Source organism: Hylobates moloch, unplaced genomic scaffold, assembly GCF_009828535.3.
Source record: "Hylobates moloch isolate HMO894 unplaced genomic scaffold, HMol_V3 SCAFFOLD_14, whole genome shotgun sequence".
NCBI classification, from domain to species: domain Eukaryota; kingdom Metazoa; phylum Chordata; class Mammalia; order Primates; family Hylobatidae; genus Hylobates; species Hylobates moloch.
The window spans coordinates 3,361,339-3,380,920 of NW_026652289.1; the positions used below are offsets into that span (position 1 = coordinate 3,361,339).

Below are 19,582 nucleotides of genomic sequence, written 5' to 3' on the forward strand. Positions count from 1 at the left end.
GGCTGGCCTCGTCCTGGGTGCACAGGGGGTCACCTGAGGTGTGGTCTGAGCTCTCCGGGGAAGGGCACTTCTTTGCAGGACGCAGTTTCTAGGCTCAAGAGGGTGGAGGGAATTCCTAAGGGTCGCTCTTCACCAAGAACGCAGGGCCCTGGTAGACCTCAGCATCGTCACAGAGAAAGCTGTGGGTGCAGAGGCCTTGGGGACAAGGCGGGGATGGAATTTCATATTTCAGATGACCAAGGCCAAGTGAGTTTGGGGGGCGGCAGGAAGGGTGCCGCGGAGAACCCCGTGACAGGGCCAGATGGAGGGGTGCAGTTCGAGTGGGAAGGAGAGGGAACCAGTAACATGGCTTGGGACTTTTTCATCCTGAGGTGCTATAATGTCACAGCCGGGGGACATGTGAGAGCTGGGACAGGCGCTGGGGGAAGGAAGTCAGGGGTCAGTGCGTTGGGAACCGATCGCCGATTCACAGGAGGAGCCTCGTGGGAGCCTGGCTCTCCTCTGCGCCCCTCTAGGGAAGGAAATCTTGGAGCTGCATCAGAGCAGCCCCCTTCACAGAGACCCCCAAGGCAGCAGGGCCGGCTCTGTGCTCAGAGTCAGACAATAGGGACCCTTAACCCGTACGCAGCAAGCGTGGCTGGCTCACTGTGCTCCGTATAGGATGACATCTAAACTTGGCAGTTGCGCTTGAAGTAGGTTTTGGAATGCCCGTTTTACAGACAGACACACCGAGGGTCAGGTTGGTCACGTGGCTTGCCGGAGGCCACCAGCTCTGCTTTCTGCCTCGGAGCTGGCCCCCAGGCGCTAGTGAGAATGATCTAACTGAGGGCTTCACAGTATGGGACCCAGAGGGGTCCAGGAATGCAGGCCTGTGGAGGGCCAGACCCCGGGAATCCTCCCCACCACACACAGCGCCTCGTCCTGGTTCTAGGGGCAACACCTGTCTGGTGGTGGCTTTCAGAAATTTTGAGGTGCTGCAGGCTGGTCCCAGGTCCCTCAAATCACATTTCTTGCAGCCCAGTCTCTCTCTGTTAAAAACTAAATATTTTTAAGAGCTGGAGAGGCAGAGAGGACCTGCAATAAGGAAGGAAGTGCAAGTGAAGGCCTTGGCCTTGTGCGGGACTGCGCAGGGAGCCCTTCCCCGGGCAGGTGACGCCCCACGGAGGAAGGATGATGATGGGAGGCTGTAGGGAGAGAGTGCGAGTCCCCATCCGATGGGGAAGCCCGTGCCCTGGCTTCAGGACATCAAGCTGCTTTGGCAGGGGCCGCCGGGTATGGCTGGGCATAGGGGTGTAGGGGACCCAAATCCAGGTGCCTGCCCACCACAAGCCCAGCTCGTGGGTGGGGGGACGGGGTTTTCTGTGGCGCCCCCCGGTGAGGGCTGCTGATGCCTCTCTGGTTCCCACAGAGTTGCTCTGCGCCCTGCAGGACCGGTAGGATGGGCTGCAGGGGGAGAAGCTCTAACAGGCTAGTGCCCAGGTGCAGGTGTAGGGGAGGTGAGTGGAGAGGTGGCAATTTTTCAGAACCCACAGACCCCCAAGCCCGTCTCCCATCCTGGGATGTATCAGGTAATGGGAGGGTGAGCAGGAATCAATGGGGGGGTGGTCAGGGGGTCCCCTCTGTGATTCATTTCTGCCTCCCAGTGGCCAAGTGTGAGTTCTTCAATGCGGGCGGGAGCGTGAAGGACCGCATCAGCTTGCGGATGATTGAGGATGCTGAGCGCGACGGGACGCTGAAGCCCGGGGACACGATTATCGAGCCGACATCCGGGAACACCGGTGGGTGCCGGGCCCAGCGGGGGTGGCCGGGGCTGGCTGTCCCCTACCCATGCTGAGCCTGCCGGCACCCGGGGGGGATGGCTGAGCTGCAGCTGCATGTGCTGGCCCGCCTGGCCGCCTGCTCCCTGACATCTTGCACCGCTGCCGGCCTGTGTCCCAACCTAGCTTCCATTGCCCAGCATTCGGGGCCAGTGCCGATGCTGTCGGGGCGATGGCACCTGGCAGTGCCTGGCACACAAGATGAGCACCCAGAGTCTGCTGTTCCTGTGCCCGGGTACCTGGCCGGGCCTGGAGGAACCAGATCTCCTGTCCTGCACCGCTGCCTCCTCCTCCTTGATGTACCTTTTATTTCCGCCTCTGGCAGTCTCTCTCCCCCTGCACTTGAAGGCAGAAGCAGCTATGCTGGGCAATTTTGGAATCCCACAGAACCCTCTTCCCTGGGCCCTAGGGGAACCGGCATCGGGGTGTGCCCCTGTGCCCCAGGCAGGGGCGGGGCAGGGCTTGGGGGGGTCACTGGGCCCCTCTCACCCTCTGTGTGCCCTCAGGGATCGGGCTGGCCCTGGCTGCGGCAGTGAGGGGCTATCGCTGCATCATCGTGATGCCGGAGAAGATGAGCTCCGAGAAGGTGGGTGGGCGTGGCCAGGGGCGGGGTCATAGGGCAGGGGATGAGGGTGCCTGGGCCAGGCGGAAGGTGCAGGCCAACGCTTTCCCTCCTGCAGGTGGACGTGCTGCGGGCACTGGGGGCTGAGATTGTGAGGACACCCACCAATGCCAGGTTCGACTCCCCGGAGTCACACGTGGGGGTGGCCTGGCGGCTGAAGAACGAAATCCCCAATTCTCACATCCTAGACCAGGTGAGGCGCCTGGGGCCTGGAGACAGGCATTCCCTAGGAGGGTCTCAGTCAGGGATGTGGGGGTGACTGAGGTGTCGGGGGCCAGCTCACGGGCTCTGCTCTCTTTCTATGCAGTACCGCAACGCCAGCAACCCCCTAGCTCACTATGACACGACCGCTGATGAGATCCTGCAGCAGTGTGATGGTGCGACCCTCTGTCCATCTTGATTGCATTTATCCCTGGCTGCCTGGGAGTGTACAACTCTCTTGCTCTCTCATTGGTGAACTCCTATTCACCCTTCAGAACCCAGCTCAAATGTTCCCTCTGTGAAATGCTTTCTAGAGCATTTCTCTAGAACAGTTTCCTCCCTCCCTTGTGCCCTCTTGGCCTCCGCCTGTGGCTTACCCGTAACACCAAACACAGGGCACGGCTGTATTTGTTTACCCAGCAATCTCTGCAGGTCTGCAGGGGTTCCTCCCGCAGAGAATGCAGGGAGCGAGTCTGTTCAGGGCCCAGGCTGGTGCTGGGCTCACAGCTTGGACTTCATTTGGGATCCTGCCCTGACTCGGCATCAGATTCATCTGCAGAACAGGGCTGGTGACATCTGCGATGAGCTCACTCTCTGTTACGAGCATGAGGCTGGCTCCTTGGGTCCTTTTCCAGGGACTCGGTGCCAAGGCCCGTGGGGGTTGGTACTGATGTTTTCCCAAGAGATCCCTTTAGAGACAAGTTGCCAGGACGTTGGCGCCCTGGCTTCCTATTGGGAATGTGGTGTTGGCATGGGCTGGAGTACACCCTCAGTCCGTGCCCAGGAGCCAGGCTGTAAGGTCCAGGCATTTGCTTGTTTGGGCTTTAAGTGTGAGAACTCTCTCATTTGGCAAAAACAGTCCTGTCTCCGCGTGGGTCCCCAGGCTGCTCCGCCTCGCCGAGTCTTTGCCTGCTGTGACTTGTCCGCCAGATGCCCGCGCTGGCGGCCAGCAGTGTGAGCGCCCAGCGAGTTTCTGCACTGAAGCCTAAAAGACTGATTCCATTTCCTGTGTAAATTCAGTTAACTCACTCACACCACGCAAACATCCAGCAGCCCACGGAGGTGGTTAATTCACAGCCTCCCTCTGCCCGCCCTCAGCGCCTGCACCCCCCGGACAGGGTCCTGTCTTTCTGCATCCAGCCAAACGGGGGTTTTAGGGGCCAAGTGTCATTGAGCAAAGACTGGGCTGGGGTGCCCCAGGCAGCCCGTTTCTGAGGCTTTCACAGACCAAGGGCAGCAACGAGGGCTGCTCCAGCTGGAGAAGTTTTTCTTTTGAACTTTTTGGTCACCGGCCGTGGTTTGGGCTGAGTGTGTTTTCAATTATTATTACTATGAGTGGTGGGCTGGCCAGGCGGGGACCCAAGAATGTTATCCGTCCACCAGGGAAGCTGGACATGCTGGTGGCTTCAGTGGGCACGGGCGGCACCATCACGGGCATTGCCAGGAAGCTGAAGGAGAAGTGTCCTGGATGCAGGGTGAGTGGTGTGGCCGGGCCCGGGAGGGGCAGTGCGGAGTGGCCCCGGCTTCTGAGCTGAATCTTGTTCCTCATGATCTGCTCAGCACGCTGTCTCCCGCCGTATTTCCGCACTGCCTGGGAGGTGTTTGGGAAGACGGTGCTTGACAGATAAGGGACCAGCAGCTCGTGACCCGAAGGAGCTGGGGCTGGGTGGTTGCTCACCGGCCAGTGTCTTGGAGAGGCTTCCTGCGCTGAGTGGGGGGTCAGAGTTCCATCTGGGGGCCTCTGAGGATCAACCAGGAGCTCTAAGTCCTCTGGTCCTGAGTCTGCCCCTCAACTGGGGTTTGCGGGAGTTGGGGGAGGGTTCCTGGACTCGGGGTTAAGAGCAGGTCTGAGGAGGGGTGCCTAGAAAGATCTCGCTGATAAGACAAGAGCGTTCTCTCCCTGTTGCTTGCCCTTGAAAAAGACGTCACTGCCCAGCAATGCTCTTTGTCCCCAAAGGCTCCGCTGCTCCACTGCGGGGTGGTCCATCTGGGCTGTCCTGGGGGCCCCGCTCTGAGAAGCCCCCCAGGGAGGTCAGTTCCTCCCAGGCACCTGCCTTCACTTCTGAGCGCCCTGCACTGAACATTTAGTCCAGACGAGGTCATTATCGCTTTAATACTTGGAGCCTGGGTTCTTGGGTTTCCCATCCTGCCTCTGAGGCTGGGAACAGGCCACCACCCACGGGCAGATCGTTAACAGGCACTTGTTAATGGCGGTATTGGCCACTCCGATAATAGAATAGCGAGGCATGTCCAGGCGGGGCTTTTGCTGGCCTTGAGCCCTGAAGCCGCGCACTCTGCAGATCATTGGGGTGGATCCCGAAGGCTCCATCCTCGCGGAGCCAGAGGAGCTGAACCAGACAGAGCAGACAACCTACGAGGTGGAAGGGATCGGCTACGACTTCATCCCCACGGTGCTGGATAGGACGGTAGGTCGAGTCCAGAGCCCGGCCACAGTGCCGGTGCAGCCTGTAACTCACCCTCACACTGGGGAGCCTGGCTGACCCTGGGCCCCAACCGGCTTCTCCACTGAAGGGAACAGAAGGGCAAGCCCCGCATGGTTGTGAGAAGCTGGTCTTGAAGGTCGAGACAAAATAGACTGGGGGACGATGTCGGCACATGTGGCCTGACCTCACCAAGGGATGTAGCCCGGGTGGCACAGGCAGGGAGCAGGGAAAACGTGGGAAAATTAAGGCCCCAGAAAACTCTGCCAAGAGCCAAAAAGGTGACTTTGGCCTGAGGGAGAGCAGAGACCGAAGGGCCGGTGTGGGTCACACGGATGCTCAATGGGGCTGGCGGGCAGTTTTGCTGTCTGCAAAACGTGTTGGAACTGGAAAGTCTGCAGACGTGCCGATCCCAGGGGGAGAGGCTGGGGCATGACCTCTGGGGTCCTGCGCCTAGACACGGGGTCCACCACGAGGCTGTTCACCCCCTTGGTCACGTGGGAGCGGCTCCTACGCTGATGGGCTGTGGTGGGGTCCTGCTCAGGTGGTGGACAAGTGGTTCAAGAGCAACGACGAGGAGGCGTTCACCTTTGCCCGCATGCTGATCGCGCAAGAGGGGCTGCTATGTGGTGAGTGGGTGGCGGGCACGGGGGTACGGGGAAGGCAGAGATGGCTAGGGGGCACCGGGGATGGCCGGGGGCGCACCCTCTGTCAGCCACCGACCTGCATGTGTAAGACAGCAGTTCTGTGGCGGCCACGAGCCTCAGGTGTTGTCTGCCTGCCTGGGTCCTCACCTGCCCAGTGTGGTCACCTGCTCGGGTGAGGGCAGGAGGCCATGGGGTGGGGCTTCGAGCTGCCGTCCAGAATGTGTTTCTAGAACAAGGCTGAAGCTCTCATGGCACTTACTGTTTCTAATCAAGTCCACCAGGGCCCCTGGGGCGGTGGCTCTGCATTGACGGGGCCCATGGCCAGGACTGGGTGCTGCGAGCACCCTGGAGCAGCTGGGGAGGGGAACTGGAGCCTGAGGCTGTCCAGGATCGACCCCACTCACCTTCCTCCCACCCCGTGCCCCTCTGCCCACCTGCTTGGGGGTGGACAGACCAGGTGGCCGCTGGCAATGCCACTGACTAGCCACACAGGCAGCAGAGGCCCTGTAGGGACCACAGTTGATCTAGACCTCTGGGGACTCGGAGAGCACACACCAGCTTCTAAAACCCAGGCAGGGACATAGGAGGTTGCTACATGTGCATTCCGTGTGTCATGTCACTTTGGGGGTGGTGACAGGGAAAGTGGAAGGAAACCAGCCCTCAGCATGGCCAAGTCCCCCAATAGCTGAGCCCCAAACTAGAGATTGGAAGAAAGTCTTGATTGAAAAACCATTTCCCAGCCAGGCGCGGTGGCTCATGCGTGTCATCCCAGCACTTTGGGAGGTCGAGGCGGGTGGATCACCTGAGGTCAGGAGTTCAAGACCAGCCTGGCCAACATGGCGAAACCCCATCTCTACTAAAAATACAAAAAAAAAAAAAAAAAGTAGCCGGTGTGGTGGTGCATGCCTGTAATCCCAGCTACTCGGGAGGCTGAGGCAGGAGAATTGCTTGAACCTGGGAGGTGGAGGTTGCGGTGAGCCGAGATCATGCCATTGCACTCTAGCCTGGGTGATAAGAGCGAAAACTCCATCTCAAAAAAAAAAAAAAAAGAAAACAAAAGCATTTCCCAGATGAATCTGTCATGAAAGGTGACTTGGTGCCCATAATCGCTGGGCTTTCCCTATCTCAGTCTCCCTGTTCCCCGTGTTGGTGGAGAAACAAGCCCCCGCCTTTGGGGCTGGAAAGCAGGTCCATGGGCCCCGTTACAGAGGAGGCCGCCTCTCTTCCTGCGGGGGCTCCTGGTGCAGACTTAGACGTTCCCGACTGCTGTGTGCACCCTCAAACTAAGCCCAGAGAAGATGCCTCCGACTCTGACTTCAGGGCTCCTAGGGACAGCTGGTGTCACTGTGAGCCTTGGTCTCTTGTTTATAAAGCAGAGCCCAGTGTGCAGTCAGGCAGCCTGCAGGCGTGGTGCTGGGGGCTCCATCCTTGTAGCATCGCTGGCTCTCGGCTCAGGGCCGGGAGGTTTGCCAGGGGCTGCAGCCCCGCCGCAGGCATTTCCCTGGCACCAGTGCCCACCCCAGCTGATTATGAAGCCCCAAGTGGACACGAAAACTCCATGGTGCACAAGGAAGAAGCTGATGCTCACGGAGAAGTGGGGTCCTCCCAGCCCCTGTCCCCGAGGCAACCCCTCTTGATGGATCCTTTGGAGCGTGACATGCTCCCATGCGTGCACGTGCACAATTCACGCACATGCGTGCATCCACGCACGCTCACCCTGGCACGTCCATCTCATGGCCCTCTCTGCAGGTGGCAGTGCCGGCAGCACGGTGGCGGTGGCCGTGAAGGCCGCACAGGAGCTGCAGGAGGGCCAGCGCTGCGTGGTCATTCTGCCCGACTCAGTGAGGAACTACATGTAAGACACGGCTTCCCTCCCAGGTCCCTGCTCCTCTCCGTCCTGCCACCCTTCCCTGGATGCCTCGCACACCTCACCTGAGAGCCAGCAGCCAGAGCTGGGAGGGGAGGAGGCCAGCGGGGCCCTGTGAGCACTGCCTCCACTCTCCTGCCCGCGTGCCCTCACGCTGTGGGGCTTCCCAGCCTCTTAATGCTGTGAAAATCAATGCGCACTCGCAGTGACAGCCCTGACGGGAGGGGCATGAAAGATGGCGGCTCCCTCTCTGTCCCTCCTGTCCCTCCCTCTCTGGTGTCTGCCCCCCTCACTGCTCTGGGGTCCATGAGCTCCAAGGGGTAGCCCTGGCCACATGGACTGACTTCCTCTTGGGCCGGGCCCTGTGCCGCCTCCTATCCACCCTGACTGCCTCTGCTGCTTCCCCCAAACTCCAGATTGGGACCGAGTGCTGCCCGGGTGGCAAGAGCCCTGCTGCCCAGGTGGCTCCCTAGGACTTGCTGTGACTGTATTGCCCAGAGGCCCCCCGGACAGTAACGCCACAGACCTCACTGGTCACCGGGCAGCTGGGCTGAGACTGGCGCTGCTCTGCACCTGGTCTCTGGAGGCGGTACCAGGGCGGGTGTCTAGAGACCCCCATGCCCTGCCCCCTGCACCTGCAGGGTTTTCTCCATGGCCTGCAAGCTGCAGGGGCTGCACAGCTCCCGAGAGCTCAGCTGCCCTTGGAGGGCCAGGCCTGGCTGGTGGGTGCCCCCAGTTGGGTTCCCCGGTGTGGGATGATTCACATCTGGAGCCCACGGTCAAGTTGCCCTGTGCAGGGCTCCTGCCCACGCCCGTCAGTGCAAGAACACCATCTCCCCACCTACTTGGCCAGCCTGCCATGTGTACCTGTGCGTGTATGTGAGTGTGCAAGGGGCAGAGAGCGAGCATGAGAGGGCGTGTTTATCTGAGTGCCAGAGCGATGGCTGTGTGCATGCTTGCACACGCTTGTTGGCCATGGGGGGTGGGAAGTCCAGCCCCCAGGCTTCCCCCTGGGCCCTCCAGCCAGCACTTGGGGGTCTCTGCTGCACCAGTGAGGTCCAGGAGAGGGGCTGGGCAGGCAGTGTGTGCCCCTCAGCAGGGGCGGAGGCCCGGTGGGGCCCTGCGGGGCCTCGGTGACTCCCCCATCCCGCAGGACCAAGTTCCTGAGTGACAGGTGGATGCTGCAGAAGGGCTTTCTGAAGGAGGAGGACCTCATGGAGGAGAAGCCCTGGTAAGAGCGCTTGGCCGGAGACCTGCTGCCTGTGCTGGCCCTGACCAGTGTGACAGGCAGGAGAGCAGTCCCCGTGGCCTGTGCTGGCCCTACCCTGTGTGACAGGCAGGAGAGCAGTCCCCGTGGCCTCCCGCTGAGGTGCTGCCGGCGGGGGTGCCAGAGCGTTTGTCCTTGTCCTGATCCCCCCGACCTGCCCTCTTCCTTCAGGTGGTGGCACCTCCGCGTTCAGGAGCTGAGCCTGTCAGCCCCACTGACCGTGCTCCCGACCGTCACCTGTGAGCACACCATTGAGATCCTCCGGGAGAAGGGCTTCGACCAGGCGCCCGTGGTGGACGAGGCGGGGTCAGTCTCAGCCCCTGCCCAGAGCTCAGTCCTGGGCTCTGTCTGTCTCGCTCCACCCCGTGAGCATCACTGGACAGAGCAGCCGTGCAGACCCCGCAGCTGGGCTCATAGGCCCGCCTGGGCCGCCTCATGCAGACGTTCAGGGCGTTGGAGGCCCCTTGCTGGTCTCTGAGCAGCCTGGGGCAGGGCTGCCGTGCTCACTCCAGGCCCTCAGACCTCAGCCCACCCACCCTTTGTGTGCAGGCTGTCCTGGGCCCACCTGGGGGTCAGGGAGAGATGCCCCGAGGACATGTCTGACAGCAGAAAGCCTTGGCACACATGCCCAGTGACCACTGAGAGCCCCACGTCGCGGAAACCTGACGGCTGGTCCCCCTCGACCCTGGCTGAACGGGTCCAAGGACTCTTGGTTTCTTTCTGCCCGTCAGGGCCCAGCCTGGTTCCTGCCACGTGTAGGCTCGCGGCAGAGGACTTCCATGTGTGGCCAGAGAGCGCCCCTCCCCAGGGCAGCTGAGGGTGTGCCCCACCGTCCTGCGAGGGGCGAGGTATGAGCGCTGACCCCTGCCTGCCCGCATCCCACAGGGTGATCCTGGGAATGGTGACGCTTGGGAACATGCTGTCGTCCCTGCTTGCCGGGAAGGTGCAGCCGTCAGACCAAGTTGGCAAAGTCATCTACAAGCAGTTCAAACAGGTACCCAGTCACCTACAGGCAATTCAAACAGGTGCGCAGTCACCTACAGGCAGTTCAAACAGGTGCGCAGTCACCTACAGCCAGTTTAAACAGGTACCCAGTCACCTACAGGCAGTTCAAACAGTTGTGCAGTCACCTACAGGCAGTTCAAACAGTTGCGCAGTCACCTACAGGCAGTTCAAACAGGTGCGCAGTCACCTACAGGCAGTTCAAACAGGTGCGCAGTCACCTACACGCAGTTCAAACAGGTGCACAGTCACCTACAGGCAGCTCAAACAGGCGCGCAGTCACCTACAGGCAGTTCAAACAGGTACACAGTCACCTACAGGCAGTTCAAACAGGTACGCAGTCACCTACAGGCAGTTCAAACAGGTGCGCAGTCACCTACAGGCAGTTCAAACAGGTACCCAGTCACCTACAGGCAGTTCAAACAGGTACGCAGTCACCTACAGGCAGTTCAAACAGGTGCGCAGTCATCTACAGGCAGTTCAAACAGGCGCACAGTCACCTACAGGCAGTTCAAACAGGTACACAGTCACCTACAGGCAGTTCAAACAGGTGCGCAGTCACCTACAGGCAGTTCAAACAGGTACACAGTCACCTACACGCAGTTCAAACAGGCGCGCAGTCACCTACAGGCAGTTCAAACAGGTGCACAGTCACCTACAGGCAGTTCAAACAGGTGCGCAGTCACCTACAGGCAGTTCAAACAGGTACGCAGGCACTTCGGGACCCCAGAGCGTGCCCGAGTCCCCCCAGCGTCGAAGGCAGGACATGGTGCTTCCCGTGTGGGGTGCGGGGTCCTCAACCCTCAACACCACTTAGGCCGAAGCTGGCTGCACCCCTCAAACCATGAAGCTGAGAAACACCCACTTTACAAGTGCAGCAGCCGGACAGGAGTCTGTCATCAGTGCAGGCTCATCCATACCAGCCATGTTTTGGGGACTTAAGGAGGTCATTTGCACTCAGAGGCCATCCCGGCACCATGTGGCATCTGCCGGGGTCTTTCTCATGCCCAGCCTCATTTGCCTGTGCATGCACTTGGTTATCCAACAAGAGCTAGAACATTCTGGGAGGAGCCTACAATGGCTCCTTGCTGGGCTGGTCAGACTCCATGGTTGTCCTGAGCCACCCACCCTCTGCTGCCGAGGGTGGCCCAGGAAAGTCTGTGTGACCTTCCACATGGATCCCCTGGGACATGCAGGTGTGGCTCTTGACACCGGAAAGGCTGAGGGTTCTGCCCAAACCTAGGAGCAAATTTGACTTCTTTCCCATCTCATACACACACCCGAGACGTCACCCGAATCCACGCGTTTCTCACATTCGGCTGCCGCTGCCTCCCGGGTGGGCCTTGCAGGACCCACCATCGCGTCTTCTCTCACTCCACAGAAAACTCATGGGGCCGTGTCCCCCCTGCCACTGACCACGCTTCCCTTGCAGATCCACCTCACGGACACGCTGGGCAGGCTCTCGCACATCCTGGAGATGGACCACTTCGCCCTGGTGGTGCACGAGCAGATCCAGTGTGAGTGGGGCCCTGCTCTGTGCGTGGGGTTCTCACTGGGGTCAGGCCACCAAGCCTGGCCTCTGCCATGGGCAGCAGCTGGGCCCCCATCCCCTGCGGGGTGTTAGGGGAGTGGGTGGTGCCAACCTTCAGTGACATCCAGTCTTTATGCCTGGGCCTCCCACACGCTCCGGGCTGGTGGGCTGCACCTGTGATTCCTGCAGAGACCCCTCAGGCCACACTGTGTAGGGCCCTTTGTCCAGCTTGCAGAGGCTCAGGAGTCCAGGCCTCTTGCCTCCAGGGAGGCCAGCAGTCTTGGGGATTCTCAGGGACAAGCCCAGAAACATCTAGAAGGGTTTCAAGTCCTGACCCTGGCCACGTCCCGCAGCCCTGGAGAGGCAGCGTTTGCCCCGACAGCCTCCTGGCCTTCGGAGGGCTGCCCTGAATGGAAGCCCCATGTGGGTCTCAGAGGAGCCACTGATGGGCTGTCCTCAGAGCCCCACTCCCAGCGAGCTCGTGAGGTTTTGCAACTCCTGAGCACATCCCCGGGCGTCCCCACCACATCCCCACAGGCCAGGACAGTCGCTCGCAGGTTTTGGGTCATAGATGGCAGGAAGAGTTGGGAGGGGCCCTGGAGCCCGGAGGCTACTCACCCACCAGGCCTGTGTGCAGTGGGCGAGCGCTCGGCGGCTGAGGCTGGTCTGTGAGGGCCCCGAGTCTAACCCCATCTCCTGTCCTTGGCTCTGCAGCGCAGGACCAGGCCTGGGCAGGCGTGGTGGGGGGCGCCCACAGCTAGGTATCACCCACCCCTCAGAATGGCTCTCAGGCTCAGAGTCACAGCCTCCCCACGGCAAATGGAGGCCTTCCAGGGTCCTGGACCACCCCCCAGCTTGGGGAGGAGGGTCCCCTCTTAATCTCACATTGACTTGTGTGTGAACATCTCAGAAAAAAAAAAGAGGCAAAGTCCAACGTCAGGGTCCCCAAATCAAGTCCTCCTGGAGCGTGTCCACGCTTGTCACCACTGTCTGCAGCTGGCTGCTTTCGAGCACGTCAGGGCTGCGTGCTCATAACAGAGACGGCACGGCCCCCAAGACCTAAAATACCACCAGCTGGCCCTTGTCGGAAAGTCCCCTGGCCGGCCCTGGTTCACTGCCTCAGGGCCAGGCTGCCAGGGCCACAGAAGCCTGCGGCACTCAGGGCTCCCAGGGCTCCCTTCTCCCAACAGTTGCTGTGCCTCGGTTTCCCCGAAACGCAAGGAGCTGATCTCATCTGAGTTCCCTATGTTTTCCTGGGGCTCTAAGTGGGCCACCCCAAGGGACCTCTGCCTACAAAGAGAGGAGTGACAGCCGTGGCGGAGTGGGGACAGGCTCCGAGGGCTCTGCCTCGATGTTCCTCACCCCCACCCTGCTCACCCCTCTGTGCCTCATGACAGCTGATGTAGGGTCCTGTGGAGACGCAGGACCAAGAGGATGTGGGGTGGGGGGAGAGAGAGGGAACGAGATCTGTGTTAAGGAACTGGATCATGAGATCACGGAGGCTGACGAACCCTGAGATCTGCAGGGTGAGGCGGCAGGCCGGAGATTGGAGAGCCAGCAGTTCAAGCCCCAAGGCAGGAAATTCCACCTTTGGTTCTATTCAGGCCTTCAACTGCTTGGGTGAGGCCCTCCACAGTAGCACACCTTATCTGCCTCTGGACGCTTGTGCTAATCCGGAATCCCCTCACACACGCCCAGAACGACGTGTGACCAATGCCTGGGCTCCCACGGCCCCGTTAATCTGTATTAAAATTAACCATCACAACAGCCCTGTCTGTGTATGTGGCATGGGAGCCTGGGCCAGCATTAACACCGAGTCTACGCTAGCCAGGAGAAAGTAGGGGTGAAGACAGAATCAGGCCAGAGATGGAAGCTGTGTGCTGCCCATGGTGGCAAGGGGTTTTTGTCTGTTTTTAGAGACAGGGTCTTGCTCTGTTGCCGACTGGAGTGCAGTGGTGCCATCACAGCTCGCTGCAGCCTCGACCTCCTGTGCTCAACTGATCCTTCTGCCTCCGTCTCCGAAGTAGCTGGGACCACAAGTGTGTGCCACCATGCTCAACTAATTTATTTTAAAAAATATTCTGTAGAGACAGGGTCTCAATATGTTGCCCAGGCTGGTCCCAGACTTCCGGGCTTAAATGAGCCTCCCACCTTGGCCTCCCACAGCGCTGGGATCACAGGTGTGAGCCACTGTGCCCGGCCCTGTAAGCGGGTTTGAATTTCATGCCCACACTGGCTCTGAAGTCATGAGCACCTCAGGAGCTCAGCCGCTGGGCCAGGAAAGGGTGCGTCCTGACCTGCGGTGGGTGGAGCCTGGCCTGGGGGCTCATGGGGCTCATATCAGAAGAACACTGGCTTGGCCAGACACAGTGGCTCACGTCTGTAATCCCAGCACTTTGGGAGCTGAGGCAAGCGGATCACTTGAGGTCAGGAGTTCCAGGCCAGCCTGGCCAACATGGCAAAACCCCATCTCTACGAAAAATACAAAAATTAGCTGGTTGTGGTGATGTGCACCTGAAGTCCCAGCTACTCGGGAGTCTGAGGCACAAGAATCACTTGAACCCAGGAGGTGGAGGTTGCAGTGAGCCAAGACTGCACCCCTGCACTCCAGCCTGGGTGACGGAGTGAGGCCCTGTCTTGGAAAAAAAAAAAAAAGGAACACAGCCTTGGCCGCTGGGCTCCAGCAGGCCACCCTGGGCCCCCATGGTGCACAGGTGCCCCAGGCCCTCAGGAGCCTCCTGCCCCGCAGCAGCCCGCCCAGCCTCCCACGGCGCCTGCAAACCTGCTGCCTCATTCTCCCCTCAGACCACAGCACCGGGAAGTCCAGTCAGCGGCAGATGGTGTTCGGGGTGGTGACCGCCATTGACTTGCTGAACTTCGTGGCCACCCAGGAACGGGACCAGAAGTGAAGTCCGGAGCGCTGGGCGGTGCGGAGCGGGCCCGCCATCCTCGCCCACTTCTTCACTTTCCTGAGCCCTAAACACACACGTGATTGGTAACTGCCTGGCCTGGCACCCGTTATCCCTGCAGACGACACGGAGCATCCGTCTCCCCTCATTAACACATGGCTTCCTAAATGACCCTGTTTACGGCCTATGAGATGAAATACGTGATTTTCTCTAATGTAACTTCCTCTTAGGATGTTTCACCAAGGAAATATTGAGAGAGAAGTCGGCCAGGTAGGATGAACACAGGCAATGACTGGGCAGGGTGGATTAAAGGCAAAAGAGAGAAGAGTCCAGGAACGGGGTGGGGAGAAGCCTGGGCGGCTTAGCATCCTCCACGGGCAGCGCCGTCTGCTCGGGGCTGAGCTGGCGAGAGCAGTTTGAGAGTTTGGGTTTTTTAATTGAGATGAAATTCAAATAACCTAAAAATCAATCACTTTAAAGTGAACAATCAGCGGCATTTAGTACATCCAGAAAGTTGTGTAGGCACCACCTCTGTCACATTCCGGAACATTCTGTCATCACCCCATGAAGCAATCATTTCCCCTCCCGTCTTCCTCTCCTCTGGCAACTGCTAATTGACTTTGTGTCTCTGTCTAAAATAGGTTTTCCCTGATCTGGACATTTCATATAAATGGAATCACACAATTGTGGCCTCGTGTCTAACTTAGTTCACTTTGCATGGTATTTTCACGCATGTTAGAGCATGTGTACTTGGTCTCTTTCTGTGGCCAAATAATAAGCCATTGTGTGGACAGACCACATTTTGGTTCCTCATTTATCGGTGATGGACACCTGGTTGCTTCTGCTTTTCAGCCCTTGTGAGTAATCTGCTGTGCACCTTCATGGCCGAGTATGTCTGGACACCTCTTTTCACTTTTCTTGGTGTGTACCCAGGAGTGGCATTGCTGGTTAATGTGGTAACTCCATGTTTAATTTTTTGTTGTTGTTGTTTTTTGAGATGGAGTCTTGCTCTGTTGCCAGGCTGGAGTACGATGGCACAATCTTGGCTCACTGCAACCTCTGCCTCCTGGGTTCAAGCGATTCTCCTGCCTCAGCCTCCCAAGTAGCTGGGATTACAAGTGTGCACCACTGTGCCTGGCTAATTTTTGTATTTTTGTAGAGACGATGTTTCACCATGTTGGCCAGGCTGGTCTCGAACTCCTGACCTTAGGTGATCTGCCTGCCTCAGCCTCCCAAAGTGCTGGGATGACAGGCGTGAGCCACCGTGCCCGGCCTCCATGTTTATTTTTTGAGGAACCATCAAGCTGTGTTCCACAGTGGTCGCACCAATTTCCATTCTCACCAACAGTGCACAAGGGTTCCAGTTTCTCCAGGTCCTTATCAACACTTGTTATTTTCTTGTTTTAAATTATTATAGCCATGCTAATGTGTATGAAGAGGTGTCTCATTATGGTTTTGATTTGCCTTTCTCTAATCATTGGTGATGCTGAGTGACCATCTTTTCATGTGCTTGTTGGTTATTTTTTGGGAGAAGTCCATCTCCTGTTTTTAAATTGGGTTGTCTTTTTGTTGAGTTGTAGGAGCTCTTTATATGTTCAGGATACTAAGCCCTTATCATAAGACTTGCAAATATTTTCTCCCATTCTGTAGGTTATCTTTTTACTTTTTTTTTTTTTTTTTTTGAGATGGAGTCTTGCTCTGTTGCCCAGGCTGGAGTGTAGTGGTGTGATCTTGGCTCACTGCAACCTTCACCTCCTGGGTTCAAGCTATTCTCCTGCTTCAGCTTCCCAAGTAGCTGGGATTACAAGTTCCCAACACCACGCCCAGCTAATTTTTTGTATTTCGTATTTTTTATTTTTTTGAGAGAGAGTCTTGCTCTGTCGCCCAGGCTGGAATGCAGTAGTGCGATCTCAGCTCACTGCAAGCTCCGCCTCTCAGGGTCAAGCAGTTCTCCTGCCTCAGCCTCCCCAGGAGCTGGGATTACAGGCACGCACCACCACGCCTGGCTAATTTTTGTATTTTTAGCAGAGACGGGGTTTCACAATGTTAGTCAGGCTGGTCTCAAACTCCTGACCTTGTGATCTGCCTGCCTCAGCCTCCCAAAGTGCTGGGATTACAGGTGAGCCACCGCGCCTGGCCTAATTTTTAATATTTTTAGTAGAGACAGGGTTTCACCATGTTGGCCAGGCTGGTCTTGAATTCCTGACCTCAAGTGATCTGCCCATCTCGGCCTCCCAAAGTGCTGGGATTACAGGCATGAGCCACTGGTCCCAGTCTCTTTACTTTCTTAATGTTCTTTGATGCACAGCAGTTTTTAGTTTTGGTGGAGTCAAAACTTGTTTTTGTTTTTTTTTTTCCTGTTGCTCATGCTTTGGGTGTCATATCCATTGGCAAATCTAAGGTTCATGGAAATGTACCCCTATGTCTTCTTCTAAGATCTGTACAGATTTAGCTCATTGATCGATTTTGAGTCGATTTTTGTAGATGGTTTAACATGGGAGTTTGTGGATGTCTGTCTGTCTCAGCATCTTTTGTTGAAGAGACGATGCTCCCCCCATGGAATGGCCTGGCACCCTTGCTCACAGATGGATGGGCTCATTTCTAGACTAAGTGCTATTCCATTGATCTGTGTGTCTGGCCTTATGGTGGTACCACACTGTTTTGATTACTGTAGTTCTGTAGTAAGTTTTGAAATTGAAAGTATGCATCCTACAGCTTTGTTCTCTTACAATATTGTTTTGGAAATTATGATGTGTCCTGATGTATTTGTCCTTATGTTTTTGTGTGTGGAATTGTTTGAGCTTATTGGATCCCAGCATGTGGCAAGTAAGAGTTCCAAAAAGAAAACAAGGAAGGATCTCAGTAATGAAATAATTCACAAAACTGCCCCAGAACTCAAAGACTTGACTTTGCAGACCGAGACGCCCACCCAGTGCCCAGCAGAATGGATGGCGAAAGATCTACGCGGTGAACATCACTGTGAAATGTGAGGTCACTCAAGACATGAGAACTCTAAAACACTCCCAAAAAAGGATGAAAAGCCCAGCTCACACAGGGAGGCTTGGGATGAGAAAGGCATCAACTTCAGCCTCCAGCACACATGGAAACTAGGAGATGAAACCTGACCGAATGCGGAAGAGGAAGGAATGCAGGCTGGAAGCCCTGGGGCCAGCACCCCCTCACTTAGCACTGGAGGCAGGAGACACACTTCCATCATGCAGGGCAGCCTTTCTGCCCAGGAACACATGCCACCAAAAGGAGGGAGTAAAACCAGGAGAGGAAATGGTGTCACAGGAGGTCCCAGGGCCACCGTGAGTCCAGCAGCAGTAGGACAGAGGAGGCCTAGGCGGGGAGATTGCTTGAGGCCAGGAGTTCGAGACCAGCCTGGGCAACACAGTGAGACCCTGTCTCTACAAGAACAAAGAAAGGAAAACAGCTCCTCAGGAGGCTGAGGCATTGGGATCACTTGGGCCCAGGAGTTGGAGGCTGCAGTGAGCCATGACTGCACCACTGCATTCTAGCCTGGATGACTCAGTGAGACCCTGTCTCAAAAACAAAACAAAACAAAAAGACAGGAGTGATGCTTCAAGGGAGATAAGGAAATCAGGAGGTCGCCACAGTGCTGTGAGCCTATCAAGAGATCTGAATGCCTGGCGGAGAGTTGGGAGTTGCATCAGAACCTAGAAAACAAAGAGGCCGGGCATGGTGGCTCATGCCTGCAATCCCAGCACTTTGGGAGGCCGAAGCAGACACACTTTGGGAGGACTCGACTCAACACACACACTTGAGTCCAGGCGTTCGGGACCTCATCTCTATTAAAATAAAAATAACTGGGCATGGTGGTGGGTGCCTGTGGTCCCAGCTACTTGGGAGGCTGAGGCGGGAGGATTGATGGAGCCAGGGAGATTGAGGCAGCGGTGAGCTGTGATTATACCACTGCACTCCAGCCTGGGTGACACAGCGAGACCTTGTCTCAAAAAAAGGGGAAAAAATACTGGAGCTCTGTAAGAAATGTAATTACATAACATGACTAGGCTAGGAATAATAGTTGCTTCATCATAATCATGTAAACACTGGATATTAATCTATTCTCAATTATAAAACTGTCTTGAAGGAATCTGAGAATGGAATTATATTTCCTGCTAGTGGAGAGGAGCATGGAGAGGAAGAATCTTCATTTTTCCACAGAAGGATGTTGATAGATAACATCTATACTTACAAAAAGAAAAAAGCAGCCGGGTGTGGTGGCTCACACCTATAATCCCAGCACTTTGGGAGGCCAAGATGGATGGATTGTTTGAGCTCAGGAGTTCAAGACCAGCGTGGGCAACACGAGGAAACACCGTATCTACTACAAATATGAAAATTAGCCAGGCATGGCAGTGAGCACCTGTCGCCCTAGCTACTTGCGAGGCTGAGGTGGGAAAATTGCGTAAGCTTAGGAGGTCGAGGCTACAGTGAGCCGAGATTGCATCACTGTGCTCTAGCCTAGGTGACAGAGCCAGACCCTGTCTACAAAAAAAAAAAAGAAGGAAGGAAGAAAAGGAGGGAGAGAGAGAAGGAGCATAAGCAAGTTTCTGGAAATATGGATGCAAGTAAGTCTGTAGATGAGCGCCATTCCAGCCTGAGGGGGGGCAGAGGGAGACCCTCTAAAAACAGTAGAACTCTGGTGAGCTGAACAGTGGTCCTTCAAAGCTACCAGGCCCTAATCTCTGAAACCTGTGAATGAGCCCTCTTTGGAAAAAGAGTCCAGCAGGTGTGAAGCTGAGGCTCCTGAGATGCAGAGACACTCCTGGATCATCCAGGTGGGCCCTAAATTCCCTCGAGCTTCACCTTCAGTTTTCCCTGTGTGGCCCAGTGTGAGTCCGCCGCCAGGGCTGCTGTATCAAAGTGCCCCACACTGGGTGCTTCAACAACTTACTGTCTCACAGACTTGGAGGCCAGAAGTCCAGGGTCAAGGTGTTGGCAGGGATGGTTCCATTAACCCTGAATAATGTGATTCATAAAATACAATGAAGTCCAGGGTTTATTTAAGCTTAAAGCTTGGGGGCCGGGCGCGGTGGCTCACGCTTGTAATCCCAGCACTTTGGGAGGCCGAGGCGGGCGGATCACGAGGTCAGGAGATCGAGACCACGGTGAAACCCCGTCTCTACTAAAAATACAAAAAATTAGCCAGACGTGGTGGCGGGCGCCTGTAGTCCCAGCTACTCGGAGAGGCTGAGGCAGGAGAATGGCGGGAACCCGGGAGGCGGAGCTTGCAGTGAGCCGAGATTGTGCC

The 19,582-nt window shown here is 57.0% G+C and overlaps 1 protein-coding gene across 6 annotated transcripts in view; it reads left to right on the top strand.

Moving 5' to 3' along the window:
* The window catches only part of CBS (cystathionine beta-synthase), a 225,327-nt gene that overhangs the window by 8,643 nt on the left and 197,102 nt on the right, over positions 1–19,582 (top strand). For 5 of the 6 annotated variants that reach the window (XM_032175507.2, XM_032175506.2, XM_032175509.2 and 2 more), the window contains 13 exons: positions 1,644–1,778; positions 2,324–2,403; positions 2,498–2,632; positions 2,747–2,816; positions 4,024–4,115; positions 4,941–5,066; positions 5,626–5,710; positions 7,478–7,583; positions 8,749–8,826; positions 9,034–9,168; positions 9,748–9,856; positions 11,297–11,381; positions 14,201–18,957. In XM_032175507.2, coding sequence (XP_032031398.1) covers positions 1,644–1,778; positions 2,324–2,403; positions 2,498–2,632; positions 2,747–2,816; positions 4,024–4,115; positions 4,941–5,066; positions 5,626–5,710; positions 7,478–7,583; positions 8,749–8,826; positions 9,034–9,168; positions 9,748–9,856; positions 11,297–11,381; positions 14,201–14,304 — 1,340 coding nt within the window. In that variant the 3' untranslated portion in view covers positions 14,305–18,957. Of the gene's footprint in view, positions 1–1,643; positions 1,779–2,323; positions 2,404–2,497; positions 2,633–2,746; positions 2,817–4,023; positions 4,116–4,940; positions 5,067–5,625; positions 5,711–7,477; positions 7,584–8,748; positions 8,827–9,033; positions 9,169–9,747; positions 9,857–11,296; positions 11,382–14,200; positions 18,958–19,582 lie in introns of those variants that run through there. The other variant, XR_009209821.1, reaches the window with a different exon arrangement.